Consider the following 18995-nt stretch of genomic DNA (forward strand, 5'->3'; position numbering starts at 1 on the left):
CCTTCAACAAAATTCAACATCCCTTCATGCTAAAAACTCTTAATAAACTAGGTATTGATGAAACATATCTCAAAATAATAAGAGCTATTTATGACAAACCCACAGCCAATATCTTACTGAATGGGCAAAAACTGGAAGCATTCCCTTTGAAAACCTACACGAGACAAGGATGTCCTCTCTCACCACTCCTAGTCAACGTAGTATTGAAAGTTCTGGCCAGGGCAACCAGGCAAAAGGAAGAAATAAAGGGTATTCAAATAGGAAAAGAGGAAGTCAAATTGCATCTGTTTGCAGATGACACAATTGTACATTCAGAAAATCCCATCGTCTCAGCCCAAAATCTTCTTTTTTTTTTTAATTGCATTTTAGGTTTTGGGGTACATTTGAAGAACATGCAAGACAGTTGCATAGGTACACACACATGGCAGTGTGATTTGCTGCCTTCCTCCCCTTCACCTATATCTGGCATTTCTCCCCATGCTATTTCTCCCCAACTCCCCACCCCCTGCTGTCCCTCCCCTATTTACCCCCAACAGACCCCAGTGTGTAGTGCTTCCCTCCCTGTGTCCACGTGTTCGCATTGTTCAAAACCCACCTATGAGTGAGAACATGTGTTGTTTGATTTTCTGCTCTTGTGTCAGTTTACTGAGAATGATGGTTTCCAGGTTCATCCATGTCCCTACAAAGGACACGAACTCATCATTTTTGATGGCTGCATAATATTCCATGGTGTATATGTGCCACGTTTTCCCTGTCCAGTCTATCATCGATGGGCATTTGGATTGGTTCCAGGTCTTTGCTATTGTAAACAGTGTTGCAATGAACATTCGCGTGCATGTGTCCTTATAGTAGAATGATTTATAATCCTTTGGATATATACCCAGTAATGCGATTGCCCAAAATCTTAAGCTGATAAGCAACTTCAGCAAAGTCACAGGATACAAAATCAATGTGCAAAAATCACAAGCATTCCTGTACACCAATAACATGATTTGAGAGCAAAATGAGTGAACTCCCATTCACAATTGCTACAAAGAGGATAAAATACCTAGGAATACAACTCACAAGGGCTGTCAAGAACCTCTTCAATGAGAACTACAAACCACTGCTCAAGGAAATAAGAGAGGACACAAGTAAGTGGAAAAACATTCCATGCTCATGGATAGGAAGAATCAATGTTTGAAAATGGCCATATTGCCCAAAGTAATTTATAGATTCAATGCCATCCCCATCAAGCTACTATTGACTTTGTTCACAGAATTGGAAAAAACTACTTTAAATTTCATATGGAACCAAAAAAGAGCCTGCATAGCCAAGACAATTCTAAGCAAAAAGAACAAAGCTGGAGGCATTGTGCTATCTGACTTCAAACTATACCACAAGGCCACAGTAACCAAAACAGCATGGTACTGGTACCAAAACAGATATATAGACCAATGGAACAGAGTAGAGGCCTCAGAACACCACACATCTGCAACCATATGATCTTTGACAAACCTGACAAAAACAAGCAATGGGAAAAGGATTCCCTATTTAATAAATGGTGTTGCGAGAACTGGCTAGCCATATGCAGCAAACTGAAATTGTACCCCTTCCTTACACCTTATAGAAAAATTAACTCAAGATGGATTCAAGACTTAAACATAAGACCTAAAAAAACATAAAAACCCTAGAAGAAAACCTAGGCAATACCATTCAGGACATAGGGAAGGGCAAAGACTTCATGACTAAAACATCAAAAGAAATGGCAACAAAAACCAAAATTGATGAATGGGATCTAATTAAACTAAAGAGGTTCTGCACAGCAAAAGAAACTACCATCAGAGTGAACAGGCAACCTACAGAATGGGAGAAAATTTTTGCAAATCTTATCTATCTGACAAAGGGCTAATATCCAGAATCTACAAAGAACTTAAACAAATTCACAAGAAAAAAACAACCCCATCAAAAAGTGGGTGAAGAATATGAACAGACACTTCTCAAAAGAAGACATTTATGCAGCCAACAAACATATGAAAGAAAGCCAATCCTCACTGGTCATTAGAGAAATGCAAATCAAAACCACAATGAGATACCATCTGACACCGGTTAGACTGCTGATCATTAAAAAGTCAGGAAACAATAGACGCTGAAGAGGATGTGGAAAAATAGGAACACTTTTACACTGTTGGTGGGAGTGCAAATGAGTTCAACCATTGTGGAAGACAATGTGGTGATTCCTCAAGGATCTAGAACCAGAAATACCATTTAAGCCAACAATCCCATTACTGGATATATACCCAAAGGATTATAAACCATTCGACTATAAAGACACATGCATATGTATGTTTACTGCAGCACTGTTCACAATAACAAAGACTTGGAACCAACTCAAAGGCCCATCAATGATAGACTGAATAAAGAAAATGTGGCTCACGTGTACTGTGGAATACTATGCAGCTGTATAAAAGGGTGAGTTTATGTCTTTTGCAGGGACACAGATGAAGCTAGAAACCATCATTCTCAGCAAACTGACACAAGAACAGAAAACCAAACACTGCATGTTCTCACTTATAAGTGGGAGTTGAAGCATGAGAAAACATGGACCCAAGGAGGGGAATATCACCTACTGGGGCCTGTTGTGGGGTAAGGGGTTAGGGGAGGGATAGCATTAGGAGAAATACCTAATGTAGATGACGGGTTGATGAGTGTTGCAAACCACCATGGCACATGTATACCTATGTAGCAAACCTGCATATTCTGCATATGTACCGCAAACCTTAAACTATAATAATAATAATAAAAGGAATCTAAACATGGAAAAGGTACAGTAAAAATATGGTATAATAGATTTCAAAAGGTACACCTGTAGAGTGTGTTCTTCATAAATGGAGCTTGAAGGACTTGGTGCTGCTCTGAGCGGGTCAGTGAGTGAGTAGTGAGCAAATGTGACGGCCTAGGACATTGCTGTACACTACTGCAGACTTTGCCAACACTGTTCACTTAAGGTGCACTAAATTTAAGTGAAAATATTTTTCTTTCTTCAATAATAAATTAACCTTAGCTTACTGCAATTAAAAAAAAAGTGAAAAGGTAATACATGTGTGTTCTGTGTTCAGGAAACCAGGAGGAATGGGTTTGGCTGAAACTGGAATACATGGATAGATAAGGCTGGAGAGATAGGCAGGAGCCAAGCCAGTAACACCAGGTTCCCACCAATTGCTGAGCCGGCATCATCCTGAGTGTTTGGAGCTTCTTTTCATGTTCCCTAAGTTGGGGTATGTTGCGGGGTGGCTACAGGGGGAAATTCTGATTGAGACTTAACATCTATTCCTTTGCCTTCTCTTCAAGAAGTCATACTTAACGTCTCCCCTCCATCCCTCCTGGGCAGGGTCAGTTCTGTCTGCTGCTAAGCAACTTTCTTATCTCTCCCACCTACTGAACACGTACTGTGTTCTGGGAGCTTTGAATTTGTCATCTTGTTTATCCTCAGAAGATGGTCTAATAATGATGGATGTTTTGGCATCCAACTCACCTGGATTTGAGTCTCAGCTCTGTCTTTTCCCAGCTGGGTGTCTTTGAGCAGCTCAGTTTACTGTTCTGTTCTGTGTGCTCATCTGTAAAATGGGAACGATGGCTATTTCTCCAGACCTCCCTCCCTCCCTTCTTTTTTCTCCCTCCCTTTCCTCCTTCCCTCCCTCCCTCCCTCCCTCCTTCCTTTCTTTCCTTCTTCCTCCCTCCCTCCCTTCCTTCCCTCCTCTCTTTCTTTCTTTCTCTTTCTCTCTTTCAAGTTTCACTTTTGTTGCCCAGGCTGGATTGCAATAGCATGATCTCGGCTCACTGCAACCTCTGCCTCCCAGGTTCAAGCAATTCTCTTGCCTCAGTCTCCTGAGTAGCTGGGATTACAGGCATGTGCCACCACACCTGGCTAATTTTTGTATTTTTAGTAGAGACAGGGTTTCTCCATGTTGGTCGGGCTAGTCTGAAACTCCCAACCTCAGGTGATCCACCCACTTTGGCCTTCCAAAGTGCTGGGATTACAGGTGTGAGACACCGCGCCCAGCCTTCCTTTCTCTTTCCTTCCTTCCTTCCTTCCTTTCTCCCTTCCTTTCCTTCTTTCTCTCTTTCATTCTTTCAACAGGGTCTTGCTTTATTACCCAGGCTGGTCTCAAACTCCTGGGCTCAAACAATCCTCCCAGCTTGGCCTCCCAAAGTGCTAGGATTACAGGCATGAGCACCTGGCCTGGACTTTCTTCAGACTTTTCATAGAGTACTAGTGAGAATAAAATACATGTACTTTGCTTAATACTGTGTCTGGCACACTGTAAGCTCTTTGTACATGTTATTGTTATTATTCCTTATCCTAAGGGGGAAATGCCTTTGAAGGATCCACACTCCTTTGTTAACCCATATTGGGCCAGGTTGCGTAAGCTGCTGATCCTCAGTAGCTAACAACAGGGGTGGGAAAGGCTGATCCTCTTTTAAGTCCAGCTGGGTACACAGCCAGTCCCTGGCTCATCCCTGCTCCTGCTGCCCTGGCAAGGCCCCTCTCACCCACTGAGCTGCACCAGCACTGGCCCCAGCTCAGCTTCCTGTCTCCCTTATCTTCCCCCAGCATGCGCTCTCTGGAGTGGGAAACACTACCGCTTGCTTCCTTCACTTCCCTTTGCTCAACGGGACCCTCATTCTTTAGGTCTCAGTCAAATCCCAGCTGCTGGCCTGCTGCCCACTCTGCTCTGTGATTTTCTGCACCGCAGCCACCCAGACCAGAGTCAGTGCAGGCCCTCGCTCCAACAGCAGTGGGGCTCTTTCCTTCCCCACCCCCATCCCTGGGTTTAGAATGGGAAAATGCTTGAGTTGCCCCTCCCAACGTCCCTGCCCCCAACACTCTTTTTATTTTCCCTGATCCCAGCCCCACACTTCCCACTTTTTTTTTTGAGATGGAGTCTTGCTCTGTTGTCCCAGCCGGAGTGCAATGGTGAGATCTCAGCTCACTACAACCTCCGCCTCCCAGGTTCAAGTGATTCTCCCGCCTCAACCTCCCGAGTAGCTGCGATTACAGGCGCACACCACCACTGCCGCCTAATTTTGGTATTTTTAGTAGAGACAGGGTTCTACCATGTTGGCCACACTGGTCTCAAACTCCTAACTGCAGGTGATCTGCCCACCTTGGCCTCCTAGAGTGCTGGGATTACAGGCATGAACCACCATGCCCAGCACCATACTTTCTGAGTTCAAATCCTTGCTCTGCACTTCCAAGTTGTGTGACCTTGGGCAAGTTACTTAACTGCTTTTCTGGGCTTTAATTTTTTTTTTTTTTTTTTTGTACAGGGGAGGTTTCATTAGGTTGTAAAGTTAGTCACAAAATCCTGGGCTCAAGGGCTCAAGGGATCCTTTTTCCTGGGCCTCCCAAAGTGCTGGGATTACAGGCATGAGCCACCATGCCCAGTTTTTGTTTTTTGTTTTGTTTTGTTTGGCAAAGCATTTTTTTTTTTTTTTTGAGACGGGGTCTCTTTTTGTCACCCAGGCTGGGGTGCAGAGGCATAGTCATAGCTCACTGCAGCCTTGACCTCTTGACTTCCTGAGCCAAACAATACTCCCACCTTAGCCTCCTGAGTAGATGGGACCACAGGTGTGCACCAGCATGTCTGGCTAATTTTTTAAACTTTTCTTTGTAGAGATAGAGTCTCACTATGTTGCCCATGCTGGTCTCTGATTTACAGGCATGAGCCACTACATCCAGCTAGCTTCAATTTTTTTTAAATCTGTAACATGGAAATAATGAGCCTGGTCTGCACCGGCAAAAGTGATTAAAGGCCTAGCACATAGTATGAATTTTAAGAATGTTTTATAACATATATATTAAACATTCAAGCATGTTGGGGGTATGTGTTCAAAATGTATTCATGGAGAGAGATCAAAATAATTTTTGAGAGTGTGTGGGAGTTAAATTCACAAACTTTGCCATCAGAAGAGACAGTTTCAAATTATAGCTTTTGCTGTGTGACCCTAGATAAGTCACTTAACCTCTCTGAGCCTGTTTCTTTATTAGTAAAATGGGGATGCTAATGAAACCCATCTCACAGGGCTAACATAAGAATAAAGTTAAGATTATTTATGTAAAGAGTTGAACACTGTTCCTGGCCTACAGTAAGTGTTACCTATAATCATGGTATCATTGTCTCACGGTTCAATTTTTAGGTCTCTGGTATATGAGAGGGGTGTTTGGGAAATAGCTGTTGCTGCTGCCATCTCTGTTCATGACAGATCTTAACCTGATTAGAAAGGCCTCGCTGTGTGGGCAAATTACAAGTTCAGGAGTTCAAGACCAGTCTGACTAATATGGTGAAATCCTGTCTCTACTAAAAATACAAAAATTAGCCAGCCATGGTGAGCACCTTTATTCCCAGCTACTCGGGAGGCTGAGGCAGGAGAATCACTTGAACCCAGGAGGCGGAGGTTGCAGTGAATCAAGATCCTGCCACTGCACTTCAGCCTGGAGAGTGAGACTCTGTCTCAAAGAAAGAAAGAAAGAAAGAAAGGCTTGGATGTGGCCGGGCGTGGTGGCTCATGCCTGTAATCACAGCACTTTGGGAAGCCAAGGCGGGTGGATCACTTGAGGTCAGGAGTTCAAGACCAGCCTGGCCAACATGGTGAAACCCCATCTCTACTAAAAATACAATAATTAGCCAGGTGTGGTGGCACGTGCCTGTAATCCCAGCTACTTGGGAGGCTGAGGCAGGAGAATCGCTTGAATTCGGGAGGCAGACATTGCAGTGAGCAGAGATCACACCACTGCACTCCAGCCTGAGCAACAGAGTGAGATTCCATCTCATAAACAAAAAAAGAAAAGAAAAGCCTCAATGTAATGAGCTCTGTGTAAAGTAATGTTGGTGAAAGTGGACCCAGACCCTACCAGCTTAGCTCACAGCATTCAATTCCAAATTGGTTCAGTCATACACTCTCTGTAGGAGATTGCTCACAGTGGTGGGAGAAAGTATGGGGAAAGGAGCAGACCTTCTGAAAAGTCAGAAGGCTCTGCACAGCTTGGGGGAGAATACGCGGAAGGCAGCTGTTCTCTCACCTTGAGGCAGAGGGCCAGGAGTAGGTACAACAAAGTGTAGGGGAATTTATCTTAAATAGGTTTGTTTACTCATGTTGTCTAGAAACCACCCTTGGGGAACAATAATGTTAATTACCTGCAGATTTCGTTTGCTCCAGGCTGTACTGAATAAAAGCAAGCAAGTCCAGCTGTTCTAGGCTGCTGCTCTCTCTTCTCCGCCACTAGTGCCAGGCGGCCCCCTCGCTGCTTTTACACTGCATACCTGTGTCTGAGTACTCCTTTCATCTGTCTCTCGTCTAGGGTCTGTGGGATGGGCCCAGCAACTCTCTTACCCTCCATCCCAAAGCACCCTTCGAGCCTGCAAGGGAGAAAAAAGGCAAAGCAAAAATATGCACAACCTCACTAAGAAACAGATAAATGCAAAACAAAACCAAAAAGAAATGCCATTTTACACCCAACCGTCTGATAATGCCAAGGGCTGGCACGGATGTGAAGTGAGGGAATTCTCATACACTGCCGGGAATGTAAATTGGCACAACCTTTTTGTACAACAGTTTGGCAGTATCTAGTAAAATTGAAGATGCATATACCTTATTACTCAGAAATTCCACTGTCAAGTTTGCACCTACGAAAACTCCCACATACGCACAAGGACTTGCGTATGAGAATGTTCATACCAGCACTGTTTGTAATAGTGAAAAACTGGAAAAAACGAAAATGTTCAGCAACAAGAGAATGAATACATAAATAAAGATCTATTCCTAAAATTGATTTTTTTTTTGACAGGGTCTCGCTCTGTTGCCCAGGGTGAAGTGTGGTGGCATGATCACAGTTCACTGCAGTCTCAACCTCCTGGGCTAAGCAATCCTCCCACCTCTCAGCCTCCTGAGTAGCTGGGACCATAGGCACACCCCACCATGGCCAGCTAATTTTATTTTATTTTTGTAGAGATGGGGTCTCACTATGTTGCCCAGGCTTGTCTTGAACTCCTGGACTCCATCCACCTTGGCCTCCCAAAGTGCTGGGATTACACCTTCCCAGTTGGAATGTTTTAAAGCAGTGAAAATGAATGATCTACACATAGCCACATGAATAAATCTTATTAATATATTAAGTGAAAAAAGCAAAAGGTACAGAATACATACATTTTAATACCATTTATATAGAGCTCAAAATATGTGAAATACCACTATCTATTGTTTAAGGATATGTAAATAAGTAGTGTAAGTATATAGATACATAAGGAAATGAAAACTCTCAAATATTAATTTTTATTTGAAGTGGTTACTTCAGGGGCTGCGGCAGGGGGAGAGAGATGCAACTGGGGAAGAGTACATACAGGACGTCAACTATATTAGTAATATTTTATTTTTTATGCTGGGTGGTGGGGATAGGTATGTTGGAAATGTAATCTTTTAAGCATGAAATAACTCTCCAAAAATGAAATATTTCAGGCTGCACATGGTGGCTCATGCTTGTAATCCCAGCACTTTGGGAGGCCAAGGTGAGTGGATCATCTAAGGTTAGGAGTTTGAGACCAGCCTGGCCAATGTGGTGAAACCCCATCTCTACTAAAAATGCAAAAATGAGCCAGGGTTGTGGCAGGTGCCTACAATCCCAGCTACTTGGGAGGCTGAGGCAGGAGAATCGCTTGAACCCGGGAGTGTGCCAAGATCACGCCACTGCACTACAGCCTGGACAACAGAGCTAGATTCTGTCACCAAAAAAAAAAAAAAAAAAAAAAAAAAAAAAAAAAAAAAAATCATAATTTTTAATAAAAGACAAGACAATATAAATTGGTAGTGATTTAAGTTATTCTACTTTTCCTGAGGCCCAGTGCAGGAAAACAAGGTTTCCATTCTTGTTCCAATGAGACCATTTTGGTAAGCTGCAAAAAGAGAAGACTTTGATGCTATTTCTTAGCCAGTTTGCAACATCTGAGAGGTGAGCATGGAAGCTCTTGCATATATTCAGTTCAGAGAATGAGTGCCTGTTTTATGTCCAGAGTTTGTCCCAGATTTCACTATGATGTCAACTCTCCAGGGAGAAGTACATAAAATAAAAAGTTAAACCCCCCTCAGTCATTTACCCAATCCCATATTTCAGAGATAATCTCCATTGACAGTACTCTTCCAGACATTTTCCCTGTGTATATACAACTACACAGATACACACACCAAGTTAATTTTGGTCAGGTGCAGTGGCTCCTTCCTATAATCCCAGCACTTTGGGAAGCCAAGGCCAGAGAATTGCTTGAGGTCAGGAGTTCAAGACCAGCCTGGGCAACATAGCGAGACCCTGTCTCTAGTTAAAATAAAAAAAAATTAGCTGTGTGTGGTGGCACAGTGGCATGTACCTGTAGTCTCAGCTACACAGGTGATTGAGGTGGGAGAATCACTTGAGCCCGGGAGGTCAAGGCTGCACTACATTACTGCACTACAGCTTGGGTGACAGAGCAAGATACCCATATCAGAAGTGACATTTTTTAATTAAAAAAGTTTGGCCAGGCATGGTGACTCACACCTGTTATCTCAGCACTTTGAGAGGCCAAGGCAGGTGGATCACAAGGTCAAGAGATCGAGACCATCCTGGCCAACATGGTGAAACCTTGTCTCTACTAAAAATAGAAAAGTTAGCCGGGCGTGGTAGCACGCGCCTGTAGTCCCAGCTACTTGGGAGGCTGAGGTAGAAGAATCCCTTAAACCAGGAGGTGGAGGTTGCAATGAGCCAAGATGATGCCACTGCACTCCAGCCTGGCAACAGAGTGAGACTCTATCTCAAAAAAAAAAAAAAAAAAAAAAAAAATATATATATATATATATATATATATATAATTTTATTTATTTATTTATTGAGATGGAGTTTCGCTTTTGTTGCCCAGGCTGAAGTGCAATGACATGACCTCGGCTCACTGCAACCTCTGCTTCCTGGGCTCATGCGATTCTCCTGCCTGAGCCTCCCGAGTAGCTGGGATCACAGGCACACACCATCACGTCTGGCTAATTTTTTGTATTTTTTTAGAGATGGGGTTTTACCATGTTGGCCAGGCTGGTCTCAAACTCATGACCTCAGGTGATCCATCTGCCTCAGCCTCCCAAAGTGCTGGGATTATAGGCATGAGCCACCACACCCGGCCTAGGATCATATTCTAGATATGAAAATTTCAAACTAGAGTGATAAAGCCTTTCACAAGTTTGCCCACTACCCTCCACCCTGCACATACACACCACACACACACACGTATACACCCATGCTCTTAATCCCAGACCCCTCCCTGAAGATAAACTATTGTTATGTCCAGTGTACCTCCTTCCAGATTCATTTATTCCTTTGAACAAACAGGTTGTTTAGTGGTTTTGTGTGTGGTTGACACACAAATAGTCCTAAACTGGACATAATATTCTGCAACTTACTCTTGGACACGTATGTATATCATAACTATCTCATTCAGTCTTTCACTTTGCTGATATTTATTATGTGATGTGCGCTCTTCCAGGGAGAGTATTGAACAAGATAGACACTGTCTTTCCTCAGAGCGATTACATTCTGGTGAAACATTCAAACAATAAACATGTAAATAAATAATAGAATTTCATGTAGTAGTAAGTAATATGATGAAAATAAAATGGAGGTTGGGCAGGGGAGGTGTATTTTAATTTTTTTTGAAACAAAGTTTCACTCTTGTTGCCCAGGCTGGAGTGCAATGGCACCATCCCATGATCAGAGGCAACCTCCACCTCCTGGGTTCAAGCGATTCTCCTGCCACAGCCTCCTGAGTAGCTGGGATTACAGGCATGTGCCACCATGCCTGGCTAATTTTGTATTTTTAGTAGAGACGGGGTTTCTTCATGTTGGTCAGGCTGGTCTTGAACTCCTGATCTCAGGTGATCTGCCTGCCTCAGCCTCCCAAAATGCGGGTGTATTTTTTTTTAACTATTACATAATATTCACAGTATAGATTAACATAGCTTGGGGGAGTGACTTTAATACTTTTTTACTTGCTTCCTAGAGTAAGAAACACATTCTACACTGCTATCCAAAACTCATCATAGAAACATACACGCACACAAAACCAAAGCACAGATACACAACGGAGCAAATGTTTCATGAAATAACACTTTCTCTTACTAAGGGTGATGCACTGAAATTTTGTTTCCTGCTCTATTTCATTTTTTAGAAATGCTAATCATGATCTGCTAAATTGTTTTCAGTGTCCACTAAGAAATTATGACCTCAGTTTCAAAAATATTGCTTTATGTACCCAATCATCTTCTGAGATTTATACAGATTGCTCATAATTTTCTCCTGTTTAAAAAAAAAAATGCTGCAGTGAGCAAGCTGCTTTACACTCACTTTATGACTATTTCTGAGAGCAAGATTCCTGATTGTGTAATTGCTATTTACTTAAAATTCTGGTAAAATGTAGCCATTATAATGGAAAATTAAGTTCTAATCCTGGACCTGTCACCACCATGATGTATAAACTTTGGGCAAGTCCCTGCACCTCTCTGGACCTCAATTTCCCCATCAGCAACCTGTTGATCCTACACCCAGGAGTGTGCTCTAAGTTAAAAGTAGATGCCCCACCCCCTGAGTCAGAGCGGGCAGGACCTCTCACCAAGCCCTTCTCCCCCTTTTCCGTTCGCTTTTCTGGTTCCTTGGAAGCAGCCCAGAGAGAAGGGAAAAGGCAGGTCTAGGCAGGAGGGCGCAATGAAGGGCGGGGCAGAGGGCGGGCATGAGGGAGGCCGGGCCCCCAGTAGGAAATGAGACAGAGTAGGAATAACACTTTATAAACGCGACACCCTCTTCCTCCTCTCATCTCCTGGCTTCCTTCCATCCTCCTCTGCCCAGCCTCCAACCCTCCCAGACGGTCCTCACTTCTCTTTTCCCTAGGCTGCCGCCAGCGGAGCCCCCAGCCTGCCGGAGCCAGGAACCCAGGTCCAGAGCCTCAACCTCAGGATGTTGACAACATTGCTGCCGATACTGCTGCTGTCTGGCGGGGCCTTTTGTAGCCAAGAAGCCTCAGATGGTGAGTTAGGGGCACATCTCCTGCCTCGGGATGGTTCTGGAGAATCTCAGTCAGTCTGAGTACATGGCAAGACCAGAGGAGAACTTATCTCACAGAGTCTGTGTCTGCAACTGGCTAGATCTTTCTACAGGGCAGGCAGAGTCCTGGGGACTGGTTCATATCCCAAAGCCAAGGTGAGTTAGTACAGTTAAGCCCCTGAAAAGGGAGAGATGAAGGAGGCTGGGGAAAACAGAATGACTGGAAAAATGAGAAAGGAACCAGCAGAGAGGGTAGGAGAATCAGCCTCAGGGAGAGGGCAGAAATGGGAACTGAGGGTGATGGTAGATAGGGATACATCTAGGGAAGATGGGAAGCGATTCAAATGAGAAGAGAAATGGAGAGAATGGGAAGACGCTGGGAAAACTGATGAGAGAACTGGGAGAAGACTGGGACAGAGAGAGGTGAAGGGAGGCTAGGGAAAATGGAAGACTGGGTACAACTGATAGAACTGGGAGAAAGAAATGCTGTGCTTAATAGAACATGTGGGCGATCAGGCTGCCTGAAGTGGCCCTGCTTAAGCAGAAAAGGGAGTTATTACCCTCCCTTATAATTGCACAAGGGCCTCCTTTCCTGCCCCTCACAATCCTCATAGCTTAATTCTCCTCCTAAGAGGGGCAGCAAATAATAACCAGTATTCAATAGTGCTCACTATGGTTAATACATGCATTGACCCATTTAACTCCCACAGACCCTGAAAGGTGGGTAATATTACTATCTCCATTTTATAGAGGAGGAAACTGAGTCACAGAGTAGTTAAAGACCATGTCTAGGGTTATCCATAAATACACTTATTCACATCTGTAGATACAGAGCATAGCTTCTGAAATGCAAACACAGTCAGGACCCGCTCACACACACAGATTTACAACCCTGGACTCATTCAAATGTGTTCTGGGCATCAACTCTGTGCCAGGCTCTTTTCTGGATGTAGGAGGCAGAGATTACCAGGGATGCTTCCATAGCCTAGAAGAGTCCAGTGTAGCCTGTGTTGTGTTTGGAGACAATCAGGTAGAATCCTGTGAGATATACACTAATATATGGTGGTCTGGGATCACTGAAACAGACCCACTGTGTCTCGAAGGCGAGGGCAACTGAGCAGGGTCTTCTTTTTTATTTATTTATTTATTTTGAGATGGACTCTTGCTCTGTCACCGAGGCTGGAATGCAGTGGCATGATCTCCGCTAACTGCAATCTCCGCCTCCCAGGTTCAAGTGATTCTCCTGCCTCAGCCTACAGAAGTAGTTAGGCTTACAGGGCATGGTGCCTAGCTAATTTTTGTATTTTTAGTACAGACGGGGTTTCAGACGGGGTTTTGCCATGTTGGCCAGGCTGGTCTTGAATCCCTGACCTCAAGTGATCCACCTGCCTCGGCCTCCCAAAGTGCTGCGATTACAGGCATGAGCCACCACACCCAGTCTCTGAGCTGGGTCTTAAATCATGAATACACTTCAGCAGGCAGATAAAGGGAGGCCGAGTAACCCTAACATGCTATTCATGTGTCAGCCAAAGGCAGCATGAGCCAGGTCTCTAGTAGCCTTGAATCCCAACTAAAGACTCTGGACTTGATCCTGTGGGAAGGCAGTGTCACAGAGTGGCTAAGAGTGCTGGACTTGACTGCCTACATGCAAACCTTGGCTCTGCTATACTATCCCTGCCTCAGTTTCCCATGTAGACTGAGGTTAATAATAGTAGCTACTTGCATTAAGCCATTGGGAAAAAGCACAAAGATAATAATGTATGTAAAGTCCATTGCCCAGGTCATAATAAGCACTTAATGGGCAGTGGCTCGGATTATTTTTGATTAATGAAGCGGTGGGGGTGGGGCAGGGGGGTGGGTATAGCACTGGAAGATTTTAAGTAGGAAAAGGACAGGATCTCATCCCGGTCAGGTGGAGACTGGAATAGTGATCAGGCAGATGAGGTAGAAAGTTATGACCCCAGTCCAGATGAAAACGGATGAAGCCTGAACCAGGGCAGTGGAAGAGGAGATAGAGCAGGAGATGGAAATGGAATTTTATTCAGGTCAGAATTTGTTAACCAACAGGAAATGCGAGGGGGGAGAGCTGAGGGTGAAAAAGGAGGCAGAGAGGAGTGTCTCTTCCACTGCAGGCCTCAGTTTCCTCAACCATAAAACGGAGATAATAATCCCTGTCCTGCCTTCCTGGCAGAGTTACTGTGAGCGTCAAATGGGAAAAGCGACGGGAAGGCACATTATCGTTTATGAAGGGTCTAGAAGGTGGGCGGCCAGCCTCGAGGTAGGGGGTTATTATCTCCCGCTGCCCGCCGCCCCCTCCCACGTCGGCCCAGGCTGACGCTGACTCTGCCCGCAGGCCTACAAAGCCTCCACATGCTCCAGATCTCCTACTTCCGCGACCCCTATCATGTGTGGTACCAGGGCAACGCATCGCTGGGGGGACACCTGACGCACGTGCTGGAAGGCCCAGGCACCAACGTCACGATCCTCCAGCTGCAGCCCTTGCAGGACCCCGAGAGCTGGGCGCGCATGCAGAGCAACCTGCAGACATACCTGTTGCAGTTCCACGGCCTCGTGCGCCTGGTGCACCAGGAGCGGAGCTTGGACTGTGAGTGGGCGCGCGGCGGGGACGGGGCCTGGGCGGGGCTGGTGGAGGCGGGGCCTGGGCGGGGCGGGGCCTGGCGGGTGGGGGCGGGGCCTGGCGGGTGGGGGCGGGGCCTGGCGGGTGGAGGCGGGCAGGGACTTGCAGGGTCCTGGCGGCCGCTGGAGCTCTGTGGCGCCTGGGCCTTTAAAGATTGCCGAGTGGGGGCTGGAGAGAGGTAGGTGTCCCCTCTAAGAAAGCCCCGACTCCGGCGGTCGTCCTGCTGGCATAAACTCTTGGGGCAGACCCTGTTGGGAGGCCCTGACACCGTGACCTCGAAGGTCCCCTGAAGACTCCTCACCCCTTGCTTCACAGTTCTCCAACTCCTTTTCTTCATAGATCCCCGTCCTTCTCCTCCCACACCCCAGGACTTTACCCTCCACCCTCCGGCCACCTCTACGCATAGAAGTTAATGACTTCGCTCTTAGCTCCACTCAGGACCCCAACTCTTCCCCCAAAGACCCCAATTTCTTCTCTCAAAGCCCCGCTCCCTCCCCATTACAACCCCAACTCCTTCTCAAAGACTCCAGTTTCTTTTCTCAAAGCCCCACCCCTTCCCTCCCCTCATGGCTCTTAACTCCTTTCTCTCCTAGTCTCCGCCACCCGCCGTTTTTTGTTTTTTTTTTGTTTGGTTGGTTGGTTTTTTTTTTGAGATGAAGTCTTGCTCTGTTGCCCAGGCTGGAGTGCAGTGGCATGATCTCAGCGCACTGCAACCTCTGCCTCCCGGGTTCAAGCGATTCTACTGCCTCAGCCTCCCAAGTGGATGGGATTACAGGCACATGCCACCACGCCCCCCTCCCCTAATTTTTTGTATTTTTAGTAGAGATAGGGTTCCTCCATGTTGGCCAGGCTGGTCTCGAACTTCTGACCCCAAGTGATCCACCCACCTTGGCCTCCCAAAGCACTTGGATTACAGGTGTGAGCCACCGCACCGGCCTCCCCCCACACTTTTTTTCTATCACCAGTTGAACAAGGTCTGACAGTTTCCCTTTTTCATCATAGTCCCTGGCCCCTGCTTTCTTAGCCTCTAACAGTCTTAACCCCAAATCCCTCCTCACAGCACCAGGCCCTTCTCCCCACAGTTCCCTGACCTAGACTCCCCTCTCCTTACATCACTGACTCTCACCTTCCTGTGTTCTTTTTCCCTTGCTGGGCCCCCCCCCCACACCTGGCACCTTCTCTGCACAGTCCCCTGACCCTGACTCCCCATCCACAGTTCCTCTGACCATCCGCTGCTTCCTGGGCTGTGAGCTGCCTCCCGAGGGCTCTAGAGCCCATGTCTTCTTCCAAGTGGCTGTAAATGGGAGCTCCTTTGTGAGTTTCCGGCCAGAGACAGCCTTGTGGGAGGCAGGCACCCAGGTCCCCTCCAGAGTGGTCACCTTCACCCTGAAGCAGCTCAATGCCTACAACCGCACTCGGTATGAAATGCGGGAATTCCTAGAGGACACCTGTGTGCAGTATGTGCAGAAACATATTACCACGGAAAACATGAAAGGTATGATGGGACTGGGGCCCAGGCCTGAGAGCCGGGGAGAGGGCGGGCTCCAGACAAATGGATGGACCTAAAGGATGCAACCCCAGAGCAACAAGAGGTCTGCAGCTGGGGGGTTGGGACAGAACGCACTCTGCTTAAGTCAGTTGGTGAATGGGTCCTTTTCCTCTAAGGCAGAAATGCTCTGGGGTTTGACTCACATCATGGACTCCTTGGGAGTCTATTCTTCGGGCTAACTCTCTGCATGTTCTGCAGGAAGCCAAACAAGCCGCTCCTATACTTCGCTGGTGCTAGGCGTCCTGGTGGGCTGTTTCATCATTGCTGGTGTGGCTGTGGGCATCTTCCTGTGCACAGGCGGACGACGATGTTAATTACTCTCCAGCCCCCTCAGAAAGGGCTGGATTGATGGAGGCTGGCAAGGGAAAGTTTCAGCTTATTGTGAAGCCAGACTCCCCAACTGAAACACCAGAAGGTTCGGAGTGACAGCTCCTTTCTTCTCCCGCGTCTGTCCACTGAAGGTTGGAGGAAGGGAGATGGAGAGGAGAGGTGGACAAAGTACTTGGTTTGCTAAGAATTTAAGAACTTGCCTGCTTTGGTGAATTGGTCTGTTAAGTGAATGTTTATCTGTCTCTGTGGAAAACAGATGATGGAATTGGGACAGGGGGCCTATGGCCCACGGTTCAAAGACAGACAGAATCACCTGAGGCATTCAAAAGAGATAATCAAATAAACAAGTCGTCCACAACCAATATACAACATTCAATGCTTCCAAGTGTGTCAGACTTGGGATGGGACACTGGTATAACAGGGTAGAAAGAAGTAACATGAAGAAGTGGTGGAAATGTAAAACCCAAGTCATATGGCAGTAATGAATTATTAATTAATCAGTAATTAATATTAATAAATTTATTATATTTAAGGTATTGTTATTTCCTTTACTTTGCAAAACTTCTGGAAAAGTAACCTGTACCCATTTCTTCTGCTTCCTTATTTCTCACTCACTCTTAGACCCACTGCAATCTGACTTCTCTGGAAACTGCTGTAAGATCACCAGTAACCTCTAATTGTCAAACCGTTACCCACTATGGTATCTGCAAATTTACAGACTAGAACTCTCCTTTTACCTTAACTTCTGAGATACCATACTTCAGCTTTTGAAAACTATTGTTTTGTTTTTTTTCAATCCCTTTGATGATGTCATCTTACTCGATTCACCCTAGAACTGCTGGCTTCCTTAGAATTCCATTTTTTTGGCTCCTTTTGTTCCCCTTTGAACTATACTCTTTCTGAGTGACCTACTGACCTCCCTGGCTTCAAATACTATCTACCTGTGGTTTCCATGGAGAAGCAATATAATTTGATCTTTAAGAGCATGTGTTTTGTCAGCCAGGCATGGTGGCTTACGCCTATAATCCCAGTGCCTTGGGAGGCCAAGGCGGGAGGATCGCTTGAGGTCAGGAGTTGAAGACCAGCCTGGCCAACACGGTGAAACCCCGTCTCTACTAAAAATACAAAAAGTAGCCGAGTGTGGTGGCACTTGCCTGTAATCCCAGCTACTCTGGAGGCTGAGGCAGAGTTTGCAGTGAGCTGAGATCATGCCACTGCACTCCAGGCTGGGTAACAGAGTAAGACTCCATCTCAAAAAAAAAAAAAAAGAGTTGATGCAAACGAGAGTCCTGGAGATCAGAAGCCACTGCTTTATTTACTGACAAAACATATACTATCTTTTTGTTTTTTGAGACAAAGTCTTGGTCTGTTGCTCAGGCTAAAGTTGATGGCGTGATCATGGCTCACTGCAGCTTCAACCTCCTGGGCTCAAAAACAGAACAAAAGAAAAATAAAATAGAAAAGTAAAAACAACAAAAACCCATAAATGTTTACTATATCTCACATCATTAATTTATTTACTCATTTAATAAATGTTTGTCAGAAACTTCCATATAGAAAGCTTTATGCTATGTACTTTGGAAGACACAAAACGATTAGGATACGATCCTTCTCAAGGAGCCCAGTCTTTTCTTCAGAAAATAAAACATATACAAAAAAGAACAACACAAAGCAAGATGCCTCATATAACTGGAAGAAATACACAAATAAAAACTTTATGCTGGCCAGACATGGTGGCTCGCACCTACAATCTCAGCACTTTGGGAGGCTGAGGCAGGCAGATCAGGAAGTCAAGAGATAGGGACCAACCTAGCCAACATGGTGAAACCACGTCTCCACTAATAGTACAAAAATTAGCCAGGTGTGGTAGCACGTGCCTGTAGTTCCAGCTCCTTGGGAAGCTGAGGCAGGAGAATCACTTGAACCTGGGAGGTGGAGGTTGCAGTGAGCTGAGATTGTGCCACTGCATTCCAGCCGCCTGGGCAACAGAGTGAGACTGTGAAAGAAAGAAAGAGAGAGAGAAAGGGAGGTTGGGGAGAGGGGGAGAGAGAGAGGAAGAAAGAAAGAAAAAAAGAAAGAAAGGAAAATGTTATGCTGTGATTTACTCTTGTAACTATTATTTACATATTTCTATATAGTTTTTGGAATTCTGTAACTTGTGGTTATCATCTAATAAACTCTTTTTGGTCTTGTAAGATAGATATTCTCATTTTAGATTAGGAAACATGTTTAGGGAGAATAAGAAAGTTAATAGCTGATCTGGTTTGGATATTTTGTCTCTGCAAATCTCATGTTGGAATGTGACCGCCCTTGCTAGAAATGGGCCTACTGGGAGGTGTTTGGGTCATGGGGGCAAATCCCTCTTGAACAGCTTAACACCATCTCCTTGG

General features: G+C 45.4%; 1 protein-coding gene and 1 long non-coding RNA gene across 2 annotated transcripts; one reads left to right on the forward strand and one right to left on the reverse strand.

Annotated features, from left to right (window-relative positions):
• Positions 1-555: 555 nt before the first annotated feature.
• LOC141585693 (uncharacterized) lies at positions 556-14705 on the reverse strand. The gene is made up of 3 exons (XR_012519342.1): positions 14639-14705; positions 7179-7400; positions 556-3596 (listed from the first exon to the last, which is right to left on the reverse strand). It is a non-coding gene; the product is annotated as an uncharacterized LOC141585693 (long non-coding RNA).
• PROCR (protein C receptor) lies at positions 11799-18800 on the forward strand. Its single transcript, XM_074406436.1, has 4 exons — positions 11799-12071; positions 14442-14693; positions 15943-16221; positions 16474-18800. Exons 1-4 carry the CDS (start codon positions 12002-12004, stop codon positions 16587-16589), a joined length of 717 nt encoding a protein of 238 aa, XP_074262537.1. The 5' UTR covers positions 11799-12001; the 3' UTR covers positions 16590-18800.
• The last annotated feature ends 195 nt before the right edge of the window (positions 18801-18995 follow it).

Source organism: Saimiri boliviensis, chromosome 9 (genome assembly GCF_048565385.1).
Source record: "Saimiri boliviensis isolate mSaiBol1 chromosome 9, mSaiBol1.pri, whole genome shotgun sequence".
NCBI lineage: Eukaryota > Metazoa > Chordata > Mammalia > Primates > Cebidae > Saimiri > Saimiri boliviensis.